Below are 23,023 nucleotides of genomic sequence, written 5' to 3' on the forward strand. Positions count from 1 at the left end.
AAACTGTTATAGGAGTTATTTTTTTAAATATGTTCATTATTTATTTTCATTTTTTATATTTTTGGCTCATCAAAATTATAAGATGTATTGATAAATCATCAATCAAAACCAGCAGGGGTCATAAAAGATGATTTGTTTGCACATAAGAAATAAATGACCCAATGGGGAAACTGAACATTCTAAAGATAACATTTAGACTCAGACTTTATGCACTTTCAATTAAAATGTACGTAGGCTTTGGGGGAGGACATATGTTTCAAAATAATTCCAAATATTATGATAAAATTTAAATGAACAAAAAAAAATCAAGAAAAATTTGAACAAGAAGAAGGAAAAGAGTCACGCCCTGTTTAGTATTAACATATATTACTGTATCTTGGTATAATAAATATACTCATGTAGTACAATAGAAGGCAGGTTAAGAGAGCAAATACGGAGGAAAAATAAACATGTATTTTGATAGGTCCTTAGTGATACTTTCTATCTGGAAACACATTTATTTTATTTTATTTTTTTTTTGTGTAGAGACAGAGTCTCACTTTATGGCCCTCGGTAGAGTGCCATGGCCTCACATGGCTCACAGCAACCTCCAACTCCTGGGCTTAAGCGATTCTCTTGCCTCAGCCTCCCGAGTAGCTGGGACTACAGGCGCCCGCCACAATGCCCGGCTATTTTTTGGTTGCAGTTTGGCTGGGGCTGGGTTTGAACCCGCCACCCTCGGTATATGGGGCCGGCGCCCTACCAACTGAGCCACAGGCGCCGCCCTGGAAACACATTTTTAAACTCAGAAAAAGTTTCTTGAATTACTTTGTTAATAATTTTTTTTTTTTTGGCTGGGGCTGGGTTTGAACCCACCATCTCCAGCATATGGGGCCGGCGCCCTACCCCTTTGAGCCATGGCGCCACCCACTTTGTTAATAATTTTATCTTCCCTACTTTTTTCCCCTACTGAGTCTGAAAGTCATTTTCCTCATTTATTACATCACCTGAATTTTTCATTTAACTTGCTTATATTTTCTCTTTTATTTACCTACTTAACCATTTTTTCCTGCTCTGCTATCTAGGCGATCAACTTCATTTGCCACACATTTTACTGGCTTTTATGTGTCTGCTATTATACATTTAGTTGTAAGAGTGACTATCTGATTTTTTCAGTACTCTTTTTTTTTTTTTGGATTAAAGTTCAATATACAAATATCCATTGTATACAAGTAACAATTAGAGAATTAAAGTTAGCATGACAACATAAAATATGAAATACATAGAAATAATTCTTCAGAAATATATAGTATTTCTACATGGAAAACTTTTAATTATTGAAAATATAAAAAGACATGTCTGTGTATATTGCAAAATTGTAAAGGAGTTATTTTGGGGGGAGAAAATTAGGGCTAGAGTGGAAAAGGAGGGTGGCTTTATACTGAACCTATATAATCTAAACTATTTGAATTATTTTAAACAATAAAAATGCTATTACTATTCATATAAGAAAAAATAGTTCAGTATAAAAATACATGTGGAATAAATAGAAAATTCCATGTAACTTTATGTGTGTGTGTTGAAATTGCAAGATAAACAATCCCTAACTTAAAGCAGTAAAAGTTATACTGGATTTATATTCAGTTCATCTATAAAAGCAAATGAAACAAACAAAAAAAAAACCAACCCTGACAAAATAGGGACTTACAATGTGCAGAGACTTAATACCAATCTCTGATTTATTGATATTCTTTATGTATTAACTAAGGATTTATTGTTAACTTTGAAAATAATGAGAAAACAGGGAAATGGTCTTTAAATAGCAGAGTTCTGGGAGTGCAGGAGGGTTTGAGGATGGGCCCGGAGTCCTTTAGCTCATGAAGCAATACTGGTCCTTACCACCTGTGTGCACTCTGGTCCATTCTAGCCCATCCAAAAAAGCTGAAACTCTGTTTGAGGCCCATTAATTGATTGCAGCCTGCAGAAACTCTGGTCTGCAGTCTACCTTCTCAGTGATGCCACATGCCTGTGGACAGCCCTGGTCACATTTACAGCCTCTCCTCCACATCACCTTCCGAGGCACCCACCGCTCAGATACGCCATACCTGTTCATGCACCCCTGTCTTTGTAAAGATCATTCCTTCCTGGGATGTCGTTTTCCATGGCCTTCTCATCTAGTATTTACCACATAGTACTTGCCTAATGGGCTTTCTCTTCCCTGTTTCCCACCTGGCCAGGGACTTAGCTGAACCTTCCTGAGTGCTCTTGAGCCAATGAAAATTTTAAGTGTTACTTCTGTTAATGTAATACTTGCATGTATTTTATAAACTTATGCAATAATAGAGCTATAAAGTCTGGAGCAAAACATATGCTCACTTCACCCCAACTCCAGCTCTCCAGAAGCCACCTATTACTTGTACAATTTCTTTCATCATTGCTTCTAGATTTCACTACTTATCAATAAAGAACATGCTTATGCTACTACTTTTTTCATTTTATCAAGTGTCTTTCTACTGCAGAGTATTAATATTTTATTTTTTTACTCACCTCCTTTCCCTCTCAATGGTCCCCATATTATGTTTATAGTAAATTTTTAGTTACATTAACATTCAGTATGTACATGATTGTGATTATACTGTTTGCCTTGAATTATATTTTATTTCTGGTATACCTTAATTTTCTCCCTGAAATTAATAGTTTTATTATTTTTTTCCTCATAAGGTGACTTTTGGGCAAACCCCTAAGATACGAAGAATAGAGAACCACAGTGGTCGCTGGGGAGTGAGCATTATTTGCAGAGGCAATTGCCTTCAAAGGTTCCGGAGTGGGACTGTGCTTGGGGTGTCTGGCACACAGCAAGAATCAGCATGAGCCTGGATTTAGAGAAGAGTGTTAGCTGGGCAGTAGAAGAGGAGGCCCAAGTAAGGGGATGTAGGCCATAATGACGTCTTTGGATCTTATTCTGAATGGGATGGGAGGATTCTTAATAGAGGGATGACATGGTCAGACTTCTGTTGTAACAAAGATTCTTCAGTCATCACTGGAGCAAGGGGAGGAGCAGACAGACCAACTGAGAGGATAGGCCAAGGAAGGGATGAGAGTGGCTTGGATCTGAGCCACAGTAGAAAGGACGTAAAGCATTGGAATTCTGGATACGTAGTATATTTTGAGTCATTTGCTATTACATTGGATGGGAGTGTTAATTCCTGTTTTCCCCTCTCCAGCTGATAGGGAAAACAAACCGGGGGACGAGAACTTCAGTGACTTCCACCAAGGTACACAGCTAGAGGAAAGCACCTATCATGTGGCCTGGCACATAGTAGGCACTCATTAAAAACAGGTGTTGCTTCCTTTGCGTCCATGCTATCTAGACTTCAAAGCCACTGCTATTGTCAGAATCCTATTCCCACCCTTCTTGAGTTACTTATCTGTGTGATTATTTCAGTCAATCAAATAGCCAATGAAAAAATTAACCAAAAGTATCCATGAGCGTTCACTTTGTTTCCAGTTTTGTGGAAACAGAAGTGACAACTGATTATAACAACATCAACAGCAACAACAAATATTTACTGAGTAGCTTTAATCCTTGTAACAATGAGATGGGGACTAAATTTACTATTACCTTCATTTTATAGATGAGGAAATGGAGGCTGAGAGATGATAAAATTATTCCCAGCGCCACACGGTTAGTAAATAGCACAGCCAGCATGTGGACTCGGGTCATCTTAGAAAATAGACAGCCAGTGTCAGAAAAGCTTATGAAAAACATTAGTCTTCTTGGCAAGAAATAATCAGTGAACAAGATGTGAGGGGTGTATAAATAAAATAGCTCCATATTTTGTGTGCTGGAAATCAAAAAAAGAGGAGATTGATCTGGAATCTAAGTTTGGTTTTGAAATATGAGTAGGACTTAGATGGAAACGAAAGAAGAGATGTGGATGATGAAGAGGGTGGGGACGGTCTGATCAAAGGCTTACAGGTTGACCTGAGCACGTTCTGAGGACCAGGGGGAGGCCTGCCCTGGCTGTATCAAAAGGTCCAGTCTCAGAGGTGGTGGCATATGTGGGCCATGAAATCTTGTGTTTTCTATGGAGGTAGAGACCCACGTTAGGGCTTTATTAACCCTGGACATCCTTACTTTCAGGGGTTCTCCCATCCCACATCATAAAAAAAATAATAAAACCCACTCACTTCTTGTATTAAATATAATTTTTATATAATCGTGAGTAACAGGATTTTACACTGTATCTACTTTAATCTCAGTTTTGCTGAGGTCCTAAGCCCATAACAGATGCCGCCCTCCAGAGTGTGAGCTGGGAGGTGACTATGTGGAACCAACGAAGGACGTTTTCAGAAGACTCTATTTTAGACTTCTAAACCCTTCACCCTCAGTGAGGGTATAAAAGAGTGAGGAAGTTGGAGATGCAGGGGGGACTTTCGGTGAGAATTGCTGGTGAGTTCCACCTGGACTGCCTTTAAGGGAGGAGATGGGGCAGCTCCTCAGCGGACCAGGGCCCACCTGCAAGGTCTTGCTCAAGCAGTTCATTTGTAGGGGTAAGGAAACTGCTAGACTCTCTGGAGGAAGAGGAGAAAGCAATCTGTAAGGGTCACATCCCTAATGACTGGTGGGTGTCTCCAAAAAACCTGCATTATCATCCCAATAGAAAAAAGGTCAGCTTTGGGTCCAACTCTGATGCCAACTCATAATGACATGACTCTGACTGTCCCTTCTTACCCTTCCGCCCGTGCCTCTTAGCCTCGCTACTCAGACAGGAAGGAGAAAAGAAAGAAGTAGCTAGCCACCTGCCCTCCCTCTCTTCCTCTCAAAGTAAATTTAAAGAGAAGCAAAATAAAATTTCCTCATGAATGCATTTCAAAATGTCACGCTTGTTATATACATGAGTCAAATTTAGTTGACATGCGTTATATTGTTGCCACGTCATTGAATAATTACTAACTTTGATTTTGTAGATTTCTAAAAAGATCTATTTTGGAGCCAACACCTTTATTTGAGCCTCATAGGTGCCTCTCACACATTTAAGATAAGGGCTTTGAACAGCTTGTGTGTCCTGCAGAGCCTAATGGTGCTGGCTCCCCCTAGCAGGAAGGTCTCTAAGATTGGATTTTGCAGATGTGAGTTCAAGTGCCAGCTCTCATGTCTAAGTCTGTGACCCAGGGCTAGCAAGTCCTCCTCACTGGGTCTTGGTTTCCTCACCTGTTATGTGAGGAGGTCAGAGCAGTTGCTGTCCCATGGTCTGTTCAGAGTCACATCTCTGGAATTTCATGGCAACTCAGGGAGCAGCACAGATAGTTTAAGTGTTTGCTCGCTTAACAAATAAACCAGTGACAACTGGGGCCCATCCTAACCCCACCCAACTTTGCCCTGGATCTCTAAAACAGCAGCGGACGGGCTATCCCTGGGTCTGCCTGTCCCCGGGGTGGGGACAGTCCTCCTACCTTGTTGAGGGTGTTGAGAGCGGCCTGCGCAGCTGTGAGTGCAGGCTCAGCCTTGGCCAGGTCCTCCTCACAGTCCTTCTGTTTCTGCGTCACCTCCAGCATGATGAGGGCCACCCTCTGCTCCTCCTCGTCGGCGAGGGCTTTCTCTTTGCTCACTTTGTCTGTTTCCACACCCACTACCTGAATCAGTTTGTCTGCGTCTTCATTCTTCTGCTTCAGCTCCACTTCCTGGGCAGCCAGTTTGGCCTTCAGGGCATCCACCTGGACCACAGAAGTGCGGGACTTACCAGGAGCAGAGACCAGAGAGACGGCAGGCATGGTCCCAAGGTCCAACTCGTGGAGCAGCGCAGGTGACAACTGACACAAAGGCATCAAAAATGTGCTTTCACATGGGACCAACCTCCCTGACCTGGGAAAGAAAAGCATCACTGGCACGCCCTCCTCTACACAGTGAACAGGCTGAAATATTCTAAAAAACACATGCCTTAGCTTTCTTAATGCCCGAATGACTGGGGCTGTTTCTCACTGTAGGGCTGATGCCCCTCATGACTGGTGGGTGTCTCCATAAAACCCGCATGATCAGGTTGGTGCCCATGTCTTCTTGTGCCTAACATAACTCTTTCTGTACAGCAGGCCTTTAATAAAGATTAGTCGTGTTTCATGAAAATTGGCCATCGTGGAGTGTGCCAGGGATTTAGCAAGATGCAAAAAAAGAGGTGGTTACTTTGCATCCTGAGACTGACTACACCAGTGGACCGTGGCCAGGGGACATATAAAACTAGAACTGTGGCTGGGCGCAGTGGCTCAACATGTAATCCTGGCACTCTGGGAGGCTGAGGTGGGTGGACTGCTGGAGCTCAGGTGTTGGAGACAAGCGGGAGTAAGAGCGAGACCCCGTCTCTACAAAAAATAAAAAAAACTAACCACATGTACTGGTGAGCACCTGTAGTCTCAGTTACTTGGCAGGCTGAGGCAAGAGGATTGCTCAAGTCCAAGAGTTTGAGGTTGCTGTGAGCTGTGATGACACCACAGCACTTTACCTGAAGGCAACAGAGTGCGACTGTCTCAAAACAAAAACAAAAACAAACAAACAAAAAACCCAAACCACAAACCCCCTTCAACAAAACCCCCTGTAGAACTGTGACCCACAACCTGTAGCAACCTTCCCAGGAAAGCAACCCATTATCTACAATAACCAGCCCAGGACGCTGGTCTGCTGCAAGTCAGACTCATGGGGAGTCTTAGTAACAACCTAGGAAGACAAACCACAACTCCCATAGCAATTGGCCCCAGATGAACAGGACGTGTTTAATAATGAACAACTTCCTAATTTTTCTTCCTTGCTTCCAACTTTAGACCAACCGTAGAAATCCAAACTTGCTCCTTTACCCAATCCCACGGGATGCCCCACTTAACGAGCGTTCCCAGTGCTCCCCTTAACCAATCCCATGGGATGCCCATCTTCTAGTGAGCCCACCCACCGCTCCCGCGGACACTGACAGCCTCCAGTCTGGGCTCACCTGGAGGCTCCCCCTTCTTCACTACAAAGCTTTCCCCGGTTTCTCCCTGCCTTTGAGTGTCTGCCAAACACCAGTGATGGCTTGAGTCCCTTTCTGTAGCAAGTTCTGAGTAAATAGTCCTTGATTGTTGTCATTTGGGTGTCTTCATTTATTGATGCAATTTTTACTAGAAATAGATGACCAGATTAAAAGGAACAGCAAAATCCCAACAGGCCAGAGTAGCTGAATTCCCCATCCAGCCTCTGAAGTCACATGTCGTCTACAAGCGAGAACCAAGTGATGGGAATACCAGCACCTGGGAAACAAGCTAGTATTGTCTCGTAAGCCAGAGAGAGAGGAATGATTTCTAAATATATTGCTATCAGCTGAGTATGGTGGTCTCAGACTGTGCTCTCTGGGTCATATCAAAAGCACCACCTAGGAACGGGTCAGCAATGCAGATTCCTAGCCCCCCTACAGATGTACTGATTTAGATTTTTTGGGGTGGGGCCCAGCAATCTGTGTTTGAGCTGAGATTCTGGTATGGGCTAGGTCTGAGAACCACAGGCCGGGTGTAATGGCCTTTTCAGATGCAAAGGGAAGACACAGAACTATTTATTTCTGGAAAGTAAAAAGGCCATTTGCATTTGCAATATGGCCCATAAACTTTACATTCCAGAATGACCTCTTGCCTCCCATTTTTCTGCAGTCTATTTCACGCAACAACCAAAGATTACTTCAGAGTCCCTGGAACAGGTCAACGCAGATTGAAATGCTTTATGATACGAAATGCACAAGGGGAAAATAAAACTGAGGCTTAGACGCTGCTGATAATTCCCTTTACAAGGCAGATCAAAAGAAAGGAAAAGGAAAGGGGCAAAAAGAGAATGCCCTTTAATTTTGTGTATTCACAGAAACTGGAGGCTTTGTGTTAACCTCAAATGAGGGCCTGTTCCCTAGAACTTGTCTTATATTCACATGTTGGAAGGTTAATCCGTTTCCATCTCCTGTTGTTCAGCTGCAGAGAGAGTTATTTCTACAAGGACAAAGATGCAATTGTAAATCAAAATGATTGAGCTGCATAATAACTCCAGTCAGCGAACACACCAGTAACTTTTTGTTCCTTTTTAAATCTTGAGAGATTTGAGAAAATCGAAGTGGTTTTTTTTTTTTTTTTTTTTAAATTTTTGGTTGTTTTTTTTGTTGATTGCAGATATGGCTTATGACCTCAGGCCCAAGGTAAATGACTTTAGCACTGTGAATGGGAGCTTTACAGCTCTTAAGCTGAGTGACATGGACTGACAGGAGGGTCCCACTAGTCGGAATTAGGCCATTCCCCACCAAGCTACACAGAAGGCATGACTCAAGTCCATTTTATAGTTCTTCTGAAATGGAATGGGAACTCGAAATAGGTTAGTCTAAACTTTCTCTTCTTTTTCTGTATTTAAAACATTTGAGCCACCTTTATATAGACACCTCCAAAGACAAGTGAGAAGGTTCAGAGAGAGAATGCCACAAACACAGACAACACCCCTTTTCTCTGCCCAGCTGGGCCTCCTGAATTGCCTCCATTCAGGGCAAGTGGCTAGTGCCAACTGAGTGGGCTGACAACACAGGAGTGGAAGCAGCCTGGAGCCCTGACCAGAAGCAAATGCCGAAATCATGATACTTATACAGTCCACAGAGTCAGGAACCTAAGACATTAGCCAGCCTTTTCTTTGTCAATTACCCAGCCCTGGGTATTCCTTCATTAGCAACACAAGTGGACTTAAAGCGCACGGGCCTGGAGACACCCCCTGTCTACTCTGTGTCCCTGTAGTGTAGCCCAACACTTTCTGATATAAATTTGGGCTTCGGGGAAGCTTTTCTGTTTGTTAGGTACAGAGGCTTTCTATCTATGTTTGTTATGTTTGCCTGCCTAAAACACACTGTTCACTCCGATTTCTAGCAACATGGTTTGTTTGAGTTTCCTTACAGTTTGGGTGGGGCTTGTTCCAGATGTTGTGTGGCTCTGGCTTGGCTGGTGAAAGAATCCAAGTCACAGAGATGGTTTAGCCATGACCACAGGTCAGCCGAGATGTACAGGAGACTGTGTATCTCGCTTCAGCTTTGTCCAAATTAAGCGCTGCCTCTGCCTTTCAGTTATAGGAACCAATTCATTTCCTTTTGTTTTGTTGTTTTACTTAAACCAAGTTCAGTTGGATTTTGGTCAGGTGCCATCAAGGGTCCTGACAACTATCTCATTTAATCTCAAGATTTTCCCTCTGTCTGGGTGGTGCCTGCAGCGCAGTGGGTTGGGTGCTGGCCACATACACTGAGGCTGTTGGGTTGGATCCCGGCCTGGGCCAGCTAAAACAACAATGACAAACTTAACAACAACAACAAAAATAGCCGGGTGTTGTGGCGGGCCCCTGTAGTCCCAGCTACTTGGGAGGCTGAGGCAAGAGAATCGCTTAAGCCCAGGAGTTTGAGGTTGCTGTGAGCTGTGATGCTACAGCACTCTACTGAGGGTGACATAGTGAGACTCTGTCTCAAAAAAAAAAAAAAAAAAAGATTTTCCCTCTCTCCTCTCTTGCCCTCCTCTCCCCTTCCCTTCTTTCTTTTTTGCTCTTTTTCTTCTTGTTAAATGAATTTGAGTCAGATTTTTTTTTTTTACTTGCAACCAAAAGAATCCTGACTTATACATCCTCAGAAATTATTAGGCTGTCAACTTTTGGTAAGTTTGACACTTGAGACAATTTGAAAACTTTAAGATAAACTTAATTGAAGAGTTTCCATATTAAGACTTGTGGGTTGAATCCTGTATGCAGGGGGTTGGCAATGGCCATTAGTCCACTGATGAATATTACTTTAATCCCACACCCACCTCTTCTTCAAGAACACACCTCAGTCAGACACAGAAGGAAGCAGGATAGTGAGGGACAAGTGACACCCAAGTCAGGGCTGGGGCCCCTGGTGGTGACAATAGAAAGGACACTCTCGTGTCTTCTGTGACAACTTCAGTGGATGCTGACATAAAGATAGATACTGCTGCCTAAACACCCAGTAGGACCAACCACCTGTCACCAGAGAGAGAACTGGAGGACCACACCAGGATGTCTCACCAGCTGCCTCCTACAATCTGCCACCACCCAGAGAGAAGAAGGCGGAAAAGACTCTTCAGAGTGAAACAGCCCTGAACTGACTGCCCTCCAAAGACTAAGTTTCTAACCTAAAGTGAGTAAGTCAAGCTGAAATGTAAGAGTCAGAGCTTTCTACCCTTAAACACATATGAGGGATCCAGAGCCAAGTTGAATTCAGTTACAGAAAAATAAAGTTATATTTCTGATTAGTTCTAAGCATGAAATTGTAAGTCTAAGGTTTATGAAGTTCATTATACAATTGTTAATGTTGTCATTATTACAATTATCATTATTGCTTCTAATACAAGTATTACTGCTAAATAAAGATGTGGTGTATCTGAGCCAGGGTTGTAAGATTCATTCAGCTATTCTACCAGATTATGTGCATTGGAAACTGTCATAATTAAGTAGTTACACTCCAGCACAATATAATTCATTTCCCTTACACCAATATTATGATGGTATATGTCAGTTTTTTTGTATCAAAGGAACAACGGCTGATGAGGAGTTTACACCAGAGTCAGGAGCCCAGATACTGTTTTTACTAGTAGAATCATCATTAAATGTCAACCAGTCTTATATTTATGGTGTAGACACCACGTGTACAGTATTGACATGACTCATTCTCCACTCCCACTCTGAGCTCATAGGTGATTTTAGAGCTCTTCACGTGTTTATTTATTTTTTTCTTTTTTTTGAGACAGAGTTGCAAACTGTCGCCCTGGGTAGAGTGCCGTAGTGTCACAGCTCACAGCACCTCAAAATCTTAGGCTCAAGTGATCCTCCTGCTTCAGCCTCCCAAGTAGCTGGGACTGTAGGCACCTGCCACCACACCAGTTAGTTTTTTTTTCTTTCTATTTTTAGTAGATATGGTGTTTTGCTCCTGCTCAGGCTGGTCTTGAACTCCTAAGCTCAAGCAATCCACCCACCTTAGCCTCCCAGTGTACTAGGATTATAGGCATGAGCCACGTGCCCAGACTTGAACTTGTTAATTTTGAAATGTAGGTGAGGGAGGGGAAGAGCTCAAGGTCACCAAGTAGTCTCTGGCCTTGGCAACTGGGGAAATGGAAGTGTCATTAATTGGAGAAAGAATACAGAAGGAGGGGATGGTTCTTGATGGTTTCAGATACTAAACCTGATGATGGGATGTGAAAGGATTGCTTCTCTACTAACTATATGCAGACAGTGCTGGATCCACCCAACGGTATAGCCTATAACTTCGTATTAAATAGCGATCACCTAAAATGGGACATAGACATTGTGCTTTCTACACTGTCTGCCAAAGATCCTGGATCTGACTCACACCTGTAATCCTAGTGCTCTGGGAGGCCAAGGAGGGTGAATTCCTTGACCTCAGGAGTTTGAGACAGCCTGAGCACAAGTGGGACCTCATCTCTACTAAAAAGGGAAAAATTAGCCTCGGTGGTGGGCATTTGTAGTCCCATTTACTTGGGAGGCTGAAGCAGGAGGATCCCTTGAGCCCAGGAGTTTGAGGTTGCTGTGAGCTATGAAGCCACTGCACTCTAGCCTGGGGAACAGACTGAGACTCTGCCTCAAAAAAAAAAAAAAAAAAAAAAAATTGGCCAGATGCAGTGTCTCACGCCTGTAATCCTAGCACTCTGGGAGGCAGAGGCAAGTGGATAGCTTGAGCTTATGAGTTTGATAACAGCCTGAGCAAAAGCAAGACTTTGTCTCTACTAAAAATAGAAAAACCGAGGCAAGAGGATCACTTGAGCCTGAGAGTTGGAGGTTGCTGTGAGCTATGATGCCATGGCACTCTACCCAGGGTGATGGCTTTAGACTCTGTCTCATTAAAAAAAAAAAAAAAAAAAAATCCCGGATCTGTGCTATAAAATAAAAATGTTTGAAACCCACTTACTGACTGAACAGACCCCCTTTTGGCCAAAAGGACCCCAGAAAAATGCCAAAAGTGTGTTTCTGTCCAAGATAGAAAGCAAGGTCAGACATGCCTCATTATCCCCTCCCTCTTGGAGTTTAGATACAACAATTGACCAATATTAATGTTAAGATAGCTATCATAAGGCTGACAAAACAGACTCTTTGTGACAAAGATACCAAATTATAAATGAGACCTAAGGCCATGGAAGACAAGGGTTAAATCACTCCTCACAGTCCATAACCTCAAGTTAAACAGATCTTTTTTTTTGCTGGCATGGAATCACATGACAGATGACTGGCTCCACTGTCTGAATTTCAGCATCCTCCTACTGACTCCAGATTTTTCAAGCATGCTTAAGTCTCTCAACCAATTGCCATTTAAAGAATCTCTAAATCCACCTATGACCTGTAAGCCTCCCACTTCAAGATATCCAACCTTTTTAGGCTGAACCACTGTATACCACAATCCACATACTGAATTATGTCTTTGCCTGTAACTCCTGCCTCCATGAAATGTATAAAACTGAACTCAAATCCAGCCACCTCAGGACCACTTACTTTGACTTGTTTTTCCCTGGGACATGGTCACTCATATTTTCTCAGAATAAACCTCTTTAAATTATCTTACAGAGTTTAATATACGCAGGTCCATAAACATTATTCACTGTATCAATAGAAGCAAAAACAAAGACCACATGATCCTCTCAATAGATGCAGAAAAAGCATTTGATAAAATCCAGCATCCTTTTCTAATTAGAACACTGAAGAGTATAGGCATAGGTGGCACATTTCTTAAACTGATCGAAGCTATCTATGACAAACCCACAGCCAATATTTTACTGAATGGAGTAAAACTGAAAGCTTTTCCACTTAGATCTAGAACCAGACAAGGTTGTCCTCTATTGCCACTTCTATTCAACATAGTGCTGGAAGTTCTAGCCAATACAATTAGGCAAGAGAAGGAAATTAAGGGAATCCAAATGGGAGCAGAGGAGGTCAAACTCTCCCTCTTTGCTGACAATATCATCTTATACTTAGAGAATCCCAAAGACTCAACCCCAAGATTCCTGAAAGTCATCAAAAAATACAGTAATGTCTCAGGATATAAAATCAACGTCCATGTACATGCCAATAACAGTCAAGATGAGAGGCTAATTAAGGACACAACTCCCTTTACCATAGCTTCAAAGAAAATGAAATACCAAGGAATATACCTAACAAAAGAGGTGAAGAACCTCTATAAAGAAATTATGAAACCCTAAGAAAGGAAATAGCAGAGGATATTAACAAATGGAAGAACATACCATGCTCATGTCTGGGAAGAATCAACATTGTTAAAATGTCTATACTTCCCAAAGCAATCTACAGATTCAATGACATCCCTATTAAAATACCAACAATGTACTTTTAAGACTTGGAAAAAATAATTCTTCATTTTGTATGGAACCAAAAAACCCTGTATAGCTAAGGCAATTCTTAGTAATTAAAACAAGGCTTGAGGAATTAGCCTACCAGACTTTAGGCTGTACTACAAAGCCATAGTGGTCAAAACACCATGGTACTGGCACAAAAATAGAGACATAGATATTTGGAATTGAATAGAAAACCAGGAAATGAAACTAACATCTTACAGCCACCTGATCTTGGATAAACCAAACAAGAACATACGCTGGGAGAAAGACTCCCTATTCAATAAATGGTGCTGAGAGAACTCGATATCCACATGTAAAAGACTGAAACTATACCCGCACCTTTTTCCACTCACAAAAATTGATTCTAGATGGATAAAAGACCTAAATTTAAGGCATGAAATGATAAAAATCCTCAAACGAAGCATAGGGAAAACACTGGACGATATCAGCCTGAGGAAAGACTTTATAAAGAAGACTGCCATGGCAATTGCAACAACAACAAAAATAAATAAATGGGACTTAAACTAAAAAGCTTCTGTACAGCTAAGGAGACAATAACCATAGCAAATAGACAACCTACACAATGGGAAAGGATATTTGCACATTTTGAATCAGATAAAAGCTTGATAACTAGGATCTATAGAGAACTCAAATTAATCCACATGAAAAAAGCCAACAATCCCATATATCAATGGGCACGAGAGATTAATAGAATTTTCTCTCAAGAAGACGGACGAATGGCTAGCAAACACATGAAAAAATGCTTATCATCCCTATTTATTAGAGAAATGCAAATCAAAACCACCCTGAGATACCATCTAACCCCAGTGAGAATTGCCCACATCACAAAATCTCAAAACTGCAGATGCTGGCATGGATGTGGAGAGAAGGGAACACTTTTACACTGCTGGTGGGACTGCAAACTAATACAACTTTTTTGGAAGAAGTATGGAGAAACCTCAAAGCACTCAAGCTAGACCTCCCATTTGATCCTGCAATCCCATTACTGGGCATCTACCCAGAAGGAAAACAATCCTTTTATCATAAGGACACTTGCACTAGACTGTTTATCGCAGCTCAATTTATAATTGTCAAAAGGTGGAAACAACCTAAATGTCCACCAATCCAGGAATGGATTAACAAGCTGTGGTATATGAATATCATGGAATACTATTCAGCCATGAAAAAAACATGGAGACTTTACATCCTTTGTATTAACCTGGATGGAAGTGGATGCTTTACTTTATTCTTAGTAAAGCATCACAAGAATGGAGAGGCATGAATCCTTTGTACTCAATTTTGATATAAGGACAATTAATGACCTAGTACAAGGTGGGGGGTGGGGGAAGGGGAGAGCAGAGAAAGAGAGAGAAGGAGGGAGGGGGGTGAGGGAAAGGAAGAGCAAAGAAAGGGAAGGAGGGAGGGGATGGGGATATCAGTGTGTGACACATCTTTTGGGGGCAAGACACAGTAATAAGAGGGACCTTACCTAACAGATGCAATCAGTGTAACCTGGTTTCTGGTACCCTCAATGAATCCCCAACAACTAAAAAAAAAAAAACTAAAAAAAAATTATCTTACAGAATCCTCCCCCCAATCTATTAACAGTACAAAATAGAACATAAGATTCTGCTCCATGAGAGGGTCAGCGTATCTTTGCTGTCTCCTACTCCCTGGCCTCCACCCTTTACACAGATGGGTCAGCAATTCCCAGAGGATGAGTGGGCAGGGGCAGAGCAGGGGCTGGTAGGGATGGAGAATGATGTGGGAGGAGGTGGTGGTGGTGAGGAGAGATAGGAAGAGGAAGAAGGAGGAGATGTTTTCAGACAGTCTGGTGGTACCATTGTATTCCATGCTGTTTTCTACATGTTCATAGGTTTAGAGAAACTGAAAGTGATCAGGAGAGAAGATGCTGCCTTTCCATGGCAAAGGCGCACCCCAGGTGAACCACCAGGACCTAGATGTGGAGCTGTGGCCCTTGCCCTGGACTGAAAACTGGAGCTCTAGGAGGGGGTTTTGGTCATCACACAAATGGAAAGACAGTCATGTCATAGGTAATTTGCATAAGCCATTTGTTGGCCAACATTGAGTTTGATCTGATCTCACCTTGCCTGAAGGTAATGACAGAAAACAAAAGGGTTCTCTAAAAGTACAGACCGGCACTCACTTTGGCAGCACACACACTAAAATTGGGATGATACAGAGAAGATCAGCCTGGCCCCTGTGTAAGGGCAACGTGCAGATTTGTGAAGCATTCCATGGTTTTTAAACTGCCTTTGTTTCTGAAAGATTTAAAATGAAAACTGATTTAGGTCCACTTCAATGTCTACCTGTAAGGAAGGAAGTTTTTTGTTTAACTTGTCTTTTTCTTTGTTGTTGTCCAAATAAAGATTTTCTTTTTGAATGTGTAGTTTGTGTTATTTCAGACAACTCAAATATCAAAAACAAAGATTCTTCCACTACATTAATTGCCTTTGTAATGAGAGGGTGTACTAGTACAAACTAATAAATAAATATATACTATATAAAAAGAGAGAAAAAAAAAGTACAGATCAAGGAAGGAAATAGCATTTAGAGAAAGATCCATGATGGGACCTAAGAACGAACAAGAAACAAATAAACAACAACAACAAAAAAAAAAATGCAGGAAACTGTCTGGCATTATCAGAATGGTTTTTATGTAATAATTGCAGAAAACTAGGCTGAAATAAAAAAGCAATAGATGCACGGGAAAAGGAAAAGGATAAGATGAGGAAGGGTTGTAAGGAAATTAAAAATGCAATAGCATAATTAAAGTCTTCATGGCAAGCCTATGGAATGGAGGCAATATTGCTCACTATTATATTAGCATTGGTGAGAACAAACTTGAAAAGCTTTCCTAGAATGTAGAGGGGAAATAAAGGGATGAAAGAAACACCTGAGACTATAACAGATCTGGGCTCAGAAACCTCATCCGACTAACTTACTGCTCCTAGAGGAGAGGCCAGGCAGATGAACAAAACCATATAATAGAAGGGAAATTTCCAGAGCGGATGAAACTATGGGTACAGATTGCAAAGGCTCCCTGCATCCCACCAAATGAACTAAAAGTCCTTTAGGTTTATTGTATCACTACATCAAGAAACTTAAATTGGGAAAAAGGGCAAGTGGAAAGGAGAAAGTTCAATAGAACAATTCCAAAGGCAGAACGATGAGCCGGTGAGAGGCTTGGATATTAATGGAACATTTGATGTCCAAGAATTAAGTGGATCACAATTTTAGTTCAATTGTGCAATTTCATAACATTTCACCACCTTTAGGAGAGGCCTGCCCTGCTGCTGGTAAACAGGGAACAGAAAGGGGCCACTGAGGGAGCAGCAATGCTTGACAGGCAGGGTCAGAGGGATGGCAGGTGCCAGAGTTGCCTCCCTTCTCAAGGGAAGATTAGCAGATGGGCTGAAATAAGCGTGTTTCATTCGAAAGGGTAAATGGAAAAATATAACAAGGGCGGGATGCCAAGAGCCTTCTTGCATGGCCAACTGCTTAGAACTACGTAAGAAAATGCATTAAACAAGACAGGATTTGTTGAAGAAGCGAGGATCCAATGGTACTTTGGCAGATAATACAGAAAGACAAAAGAAACACAAGAAAATTGGTGTAACACTGCAACCACTGTCCATTTCTCTCCATCATTCATTTATCTCAGTTTTGAAGATGGGAGGAAGAGAACTGGAGGGGACAGAGGAAAAGGAGACTGGCTAGATACCATGGCTCACGCCTGTAATCCCAGTACTTTGGGAGTTAAAGGTGAGAGGATTGCCTGCGGATTGCCTGAGGATTGCCTGGGGATTGCCTCAGGATTGCCTGAGGCAGGGTGTTGAGACCAGCCCAAGCAACATAGAAAGACCCCTGTGTCTACCAAAAAACAAGAGAAATTATCTGGGTGTGGTGGCATGCGCCCCCAGTCCTAGCTACTGAGGAAGCTGAAGCAGGAGGATGGCCTGAGCCCAGGAATTCAAGGCTAAAGTGAGTTATGGTGATGCCACTGCACTCTAGCCAGGAGGACAGAGTGAGACCTTATCTCTAAAAAAAGAGAAAGGAAGGAAGGAAGGGAGGGAGGGAGGGAAGGAGAGAGGGAGGAGGGTGAGAGAGAGAGAAATAAAAGAAAGAGAGAGAAAGGAAGAAAGGAAGGAAGGAAGGTTGGTTTTGAGATTTCCGTGCTTCAATTACAGAGGATGTCAGGATCTGTGAGAGGGAGTGGATCAGATCTGAGGCTGAGGATGTGCCCTTCCGCTAGGGAGCTCAGCCTGTAACTTTTGGCACTGTTTCTGATGACAGAGAGACAGACCCACTGCAGATCGTCACATCTTGTTTGTGGTCCCACTGGGGCCCGGTGGGCTCACCTGGGCCGAGGTGCTGTGCAGCTTCAGCAGCCCATTTTCCAGCCGCTGGGTCTTGGCTGTGAGCTCCTCTCTGTGCCTGCGCAGCAAGTTCTGGTAGAGTCTGATGAACTCCAGAAAGGACTTGGGTGTGGTATAGTTGTGACGCTGCTCATTGCTCAAGTAAGACCGGGATGTCTGGTTGACACTCGTGTGGACAAAGGCCATGAACTTGCTAATGGACTGCTTTACTGCAGGCTGAAATCAAAGGGCAGGAAGGAAAGACCTCATGGCTTCACAACGTGGAAAGTTGTGCTCCAGCAATTCTATGCAAGCTTGTGCTCTGACCCTGACCTGGACATGGAATTCCCTGTACCCTCCGGTGGGATGGGCCTTTAGGAGGACCTCCTTTCTCCCCTCACCTCGATGCCCTCTGTGTTCTGCAGGAAGCGGAGGCTGACGGACTCCAGTGCCTCTTGAGGCCACTCGTGGAACCAGTCGATGACCGTGCAGTTCACAATGGCTGGGAACTTCCTGCTGCGGACCCTCAGCTTATTTCCCACAGGGGAGAAACAGAGAGTCACCTGAGAAATCAGAAGGGTGGGGAGAGCCAAAAAATATCAGAGAAATACTCACAGAGAGGCAGACGTGACCTGAGGTTCTTTATCTCCCAGAAAATTGAAAAGTACATGCAAAGGATATAAACTCAGCAAACGCTAACCAGTCGCAGAGTGTTGGAACTGCAAAGTGACAGAGGGATGTCCCTGCCCATGAAGCAGGTGAGAGGGGCATTCTTACAACGGTGCTCAGGCTGGTAAGGGCACTACACACTCACAACCCACTCTCAAGACAATCGGTAAGGATAATTGTGTACAAAATATCAGTAGACGCTCCCGCAAACCTTCTCTGGTCCCCACCTACCCTGTCAGTAAATCTTCTTTACCTTCAGCTGCTGTTGGACTCGATTGATAAAGAACTTCCAGCAGTTCTCTCTGTTGTCAACCAGACCTTGGCTCTTGACTTCATTCCTCACATTGCTTATGATGCTTTCAACTTCATCATCAGAGTAGAGATCTGGGATCTCCCCTGGGGGGAAGAAGCACAGAGGGGCCAGTTTGGTATCTTGCTAAAGGATGCAATCAGACGTGGGAGGTTATCTTACCTGGGGACACAGGTCCTTTGGCTTTTATGTCATGTTCTGCCTCTCCTGCTAGGGAAACTGGATTGACACCACATCTGCTCCAAACCATGGCAGGAGACTGAGCATATTAATGAATGTCATAGGGTGCAGGCCACCCTCTTGTCTTGCAGTAGACAGGTGGCAGCCCAAGAACCTTCAATTGTCTTTTCTTCTTTTGCTTAAAACGTTTATGTACTAACTTTTTTTTTTTGCCTTTCTATAAATTGCACCCCTAAGAAGCTTACTATGTAGTAGGAAACATAAAGCAAATCTAAAATAGCTACAAGACTGAGAGTAAAAAATGGTCATAAGAAATAAATAGATTAAGTCCATACAAAGTACAACCTCTGTAAGTTGCCCACCCAAGGGACTGTAACAAACTGGTCAACATACAGGGGTGTCAATATAAGAAACTAGGCCTACTGTACTAATATGCACATGTGGTGCATGGCTAGTCCATCAAAGTTAGGTCAACTTAAGAAAGTGGTCAATGTAGGGAGGCGGTCAGCTATGTAGGTTCTATTACTTTTAAGATGAGTGAGCTATAATTCTTTATAAGAGAAAGGCAGTCGGCAAAGATGGCTTCATAGAATTTAAAATATGGTAAGTTAAATCAATGGTGAAAATATGAACTATTTGATATATGCTACTGTATTAGGAAGACTGGTATCTGAAAAAAATATGGTTGGATCCCTACTTTACACTGTACACTGGGTACATTCCAAATGGATCAATGATTTAACTGTGAAAAATAAACCAGAAAAATAATAGAAACAATGAAGGAAATATTCTTGTAACCTCTGAGTAGGGAAAGACTTTCTAACAGTAACTTCTTCAACCTTCTTTTCAAAGAAAAATAAGATCAATGCATAAAGATTGATTAATTTGACTGTATAAAAATTAAGAAAGGCCAGATGCAATGACTTATAGAATCTGTACTTTTTATTCATCATTGAGATCGAACATATAATTTTATGTTTTTACATCGTCTCCTTAATACAATGTTTCATCTAACTTTCATATTTTTGCCAACCTGGTATAAAATAATAATTAAGGAAAGTTTTCACATACATTTCTGTTATGTGTAAGGTTAAGTATCTGTTCATATATTTGCCAACCTGAGTTGTACCAAACCTACAAAGAAAATCTTGGACCAGCAGAAATTATTCCCTAACATTGAGAAGGAAGGAGTCCTTCCCAACTTGTTCTATGAAGCAAACATCACTTTGATACAAAAACCAGGAAAGGACACAACAAAAAAGAACCTGTAGACCAACATCTCCACTAAATAGACATGTAAAAATTCTCAGTGAAATCTTGGCAAACAGAATTCAGCTGCACATCAAAAAAATAATCCGCCATGACCAGGTAGACTTCATCCCTCACACACAAATGTATAAATGTAATTCACCACATGAATAGAAGTAAAAGAACAAAGACCATATGACCTTTCCAATAGATGCAGAAAATAAACATAGATGGGACATCAAAATGAGAATCCATAGACAACATCATACTGAATAGAGAAAAATTGAAAACATTCCCACTTAGCAAGGGAACCCAACAAGGATGCCCTCTATCACCACTACAGTTCAAACATAGTATTGGAAGTCCTAGCCAGAGCAATTAAACAAGAGAAGAATTATCAAGGGCATCCACATGGGGGATGAAGTGATCAAACTATTGCTCTTTGCTGACAGTGATACCTAGAAAACCTCAAAGACTCGACCAAGAGACTCCTGGAATTGACTAATAAATACAGCGGCATCTCAGGTTACAAAATCAATGTACCCAAATCAGTAGCTTTCATATATGCCAACAACAGTTAAGCTGAGAATCCAATCAAAGACACAGTACCCTTCACAGTAGTGACAAAGAAAACAAAATACTTCAGAATACAGTTAACAAAGGAGGTAAAAGATCTCTATTGGGAGAACTATGAAACCCTGAGAAAAGAAATAGCGGTGGATGCAAACAGATGGAAGAACATATCATGTTCATGGGTCAGCAGCATCAATATTGTTGATGTGGTAAAATGTCTATACTACCCCAAGTATAGATTCAACACAATTACCATTAAAATACCAATGTCATATGTTGCAGATCTGGAAAAAATACTTATATGCTTCATATGGAGCCAGAAAAGACCCTGAACAGCCAATGAAATCTTACTCTTTACTTGCAAAAGTTAATCCACGATGGATAACAGACTTAAACATAAGACACAAAACAATAATAATTCTAGAAGAAAACATTGGAAATACTCTTATAGGTATCAGCCTAGGTAAGGAATTTATGAAGAAACCCCCAAAGCAATTTAGCAACAACGAAAATAAATAAATGGGGCCTGATCAAGTTAAAAAGTTTCTGCGTAGCCAAGGACACCATCAACAAAGCAAACAGACAACCTACAGAATGGGAGAAGACATTCATACACCACTTATCTGATAACCAGAATCAAGCAAATCTACAAGAAGACATCAAACAGCCCCATTAAAAATTGGGCAGGTGACATGAACAGAAAATTTTCTAGGGAAGATAGATTAATGGCCAAGAAACACATGGAAAAAAATGCTCACCATTTCTAATTACCAGGGAAAGGCAAATCAAAACCACACTGACATATCGCCTTACCCCAGTGAAAATGGCTCACACCATAAAAGTTCCAAAGCAACAGATGCTGGTGTGGATGTGGAAAGAAAGAAACACTCAGTACTGTTGGTGGGAAAGCAAACAGTTCACTCTCTATAGAAAATAATATGTATGGAGATGCCTTTAAGAGCTTAAAGTAGACTTGCCATTTGATTCTGAAATCCCACTTCTATGTATTTACCCAAAGAGGAAAAGATGTTCTACAAAAAAAGATACATGGACTTGGATGTTTATGCCAGCACAATTCACAATCACAAAGCTGTGGAAACAATGTAAATGTCCATGAGTACATGAATGAATTAATAAAATGTGGCATATTTACACTAAAGAATACTATTCGGACATAAAAAGATGATGATTTAGTATCTTTTGTAATAACCTGGATGGAACTGGAGATCATATTCCTAAGTCAAGCATTGCAAGAATAGAAAAACAAACACTACATGTACTCCATAGCAAACTGGAACTGGTTGGCCAACACCATGTGCTCAGATGGAAGCAAAACTCAATGACATTCAAGTAGGTGGGAGGGGACGAAGGGGATGAGCAAATTCCCAACCAACCAACAGGTGCACGGCACAGCAAGCATTGTGTACTTTCTGGGTGAAGGACACTTTGATAGATTTGTCTTAAAATATACAAAAGCAAATTATGTAACTAAAATGTGTATACCCCCATAACAGTCTGAAATAAAAATTTCTTTAAAAAACTCCTAACTAAATATATAAAAAGCAATATACAATAAAGCATAAATCTTAACCTGGATAAACTCTATCTTTGAAATGCAAGGATAGTTAAACACTAGAAAAAAAAATCTATTGAAATAATTCACTACATTAATAGATTAAGGAAGTAAAACAGTATGAACATTAAAATGGATACATAAAGTTTCTAAAAACCGTTAATAAATTAGGAGTGAGATTTCTCTTAACCTGATAATAGATATCAGTCCCCAATCCAGAGCAAACATACCTGAAAGCAAAATACTAAAATATTACCTTTCAAATCAAGACTAAGACAAATAGGACTGCTATCATATTTTCTATTCAAACATGAACTTCATCATCTATGAGATCCCAAGCTAGGCAAAAAAGTTAAGAAAAAAATAAAATGTATGAGGATAGTTAAGGAAGTAATAAAAATATAATGGTTCCATGCAGAAAAATCAAAGAATATTCACATAAGCAATCAGAACTCACAAAAGCCTATAAGAACAAGCTTACTGCATATAAAAATCAATATTGAAAATTAAATTGCATCTCTGTACTCCAGCAAAAAAATGTTACTTTAAAAGTTATTATTTAGAATACCAGTGAAACTATATGGCACATAAGCAATAAATATGGAAAAGGATGTGTACAACCTTAATGTAGAAGCTGTAACATAGTAGCGAAGGGAACAAATGAAGCCCCAGATAAATGGAGAGAAATATTGCACTCATGGAGGGATGATGAAGTATCACCAC

At 41.3% G+C, this 23,023-nt stretch overlaps 1 protein-coding gene and 1 non-coding gene across 2 annotated transcripts in view; one reads left to right on the forward strand and one right to left on the reverse strand.

Moving 5' to 3' along the window:
• DNAH9 (dynein axonemal heavy chain 9) overlaps positions 1 to 23,023 on the reverse strand; it is a 377,510-nt gene that overhangs the window by 110,953 nt on the left and 243,534 nt on the right. Inside the window, exons 46-49 of the mRNA XM_053569797.1 lie at positions 18,670 to 18,812; positions 18,149 to 18,310; positions 17,751 to 17,984; positions 5,437 to 5,697 (exon numbers count right to left, since the gene is read on the reverse strand). Coding sequence (XP_053425772.1) covers positions 5,437 to 5,697; positions 17,751 to 17,984; positions 18,149 to 18,310; positions 18,670 to 18,812 — 800 coding nt within the window. The remainder of the gene's footprint in view (positions 1 to 5,436; positions 5,698 to 17,750; positions 17,985 to 18,148; positions 18,311 to 18,669; positions 18,813 to 23,023) is intronic.
• LOC128571380 (U6 spliceosomal RNA) lies at positions 15,528 to 15,634 on the forward strand. Its single transcript, XR_008375807.1, has one exon. It is a non-coding gene; the product is annotated as a U6 spliceosomal RNA (small nuclear RNA).

This window comes from Nycticebus coucang, chromosome 18, assembly GCF_027406575.1.
Source record: "Nycticebus coucang isolate mNycCou1 chromosome 18, mNycCou1.pri, whole genome shotgun sequence".
NCBI lineage: Eukaryota > Metazoa > Chordata > Mammalia > Primates > Lorisidae > Nycticebus > Nycticebus coucang.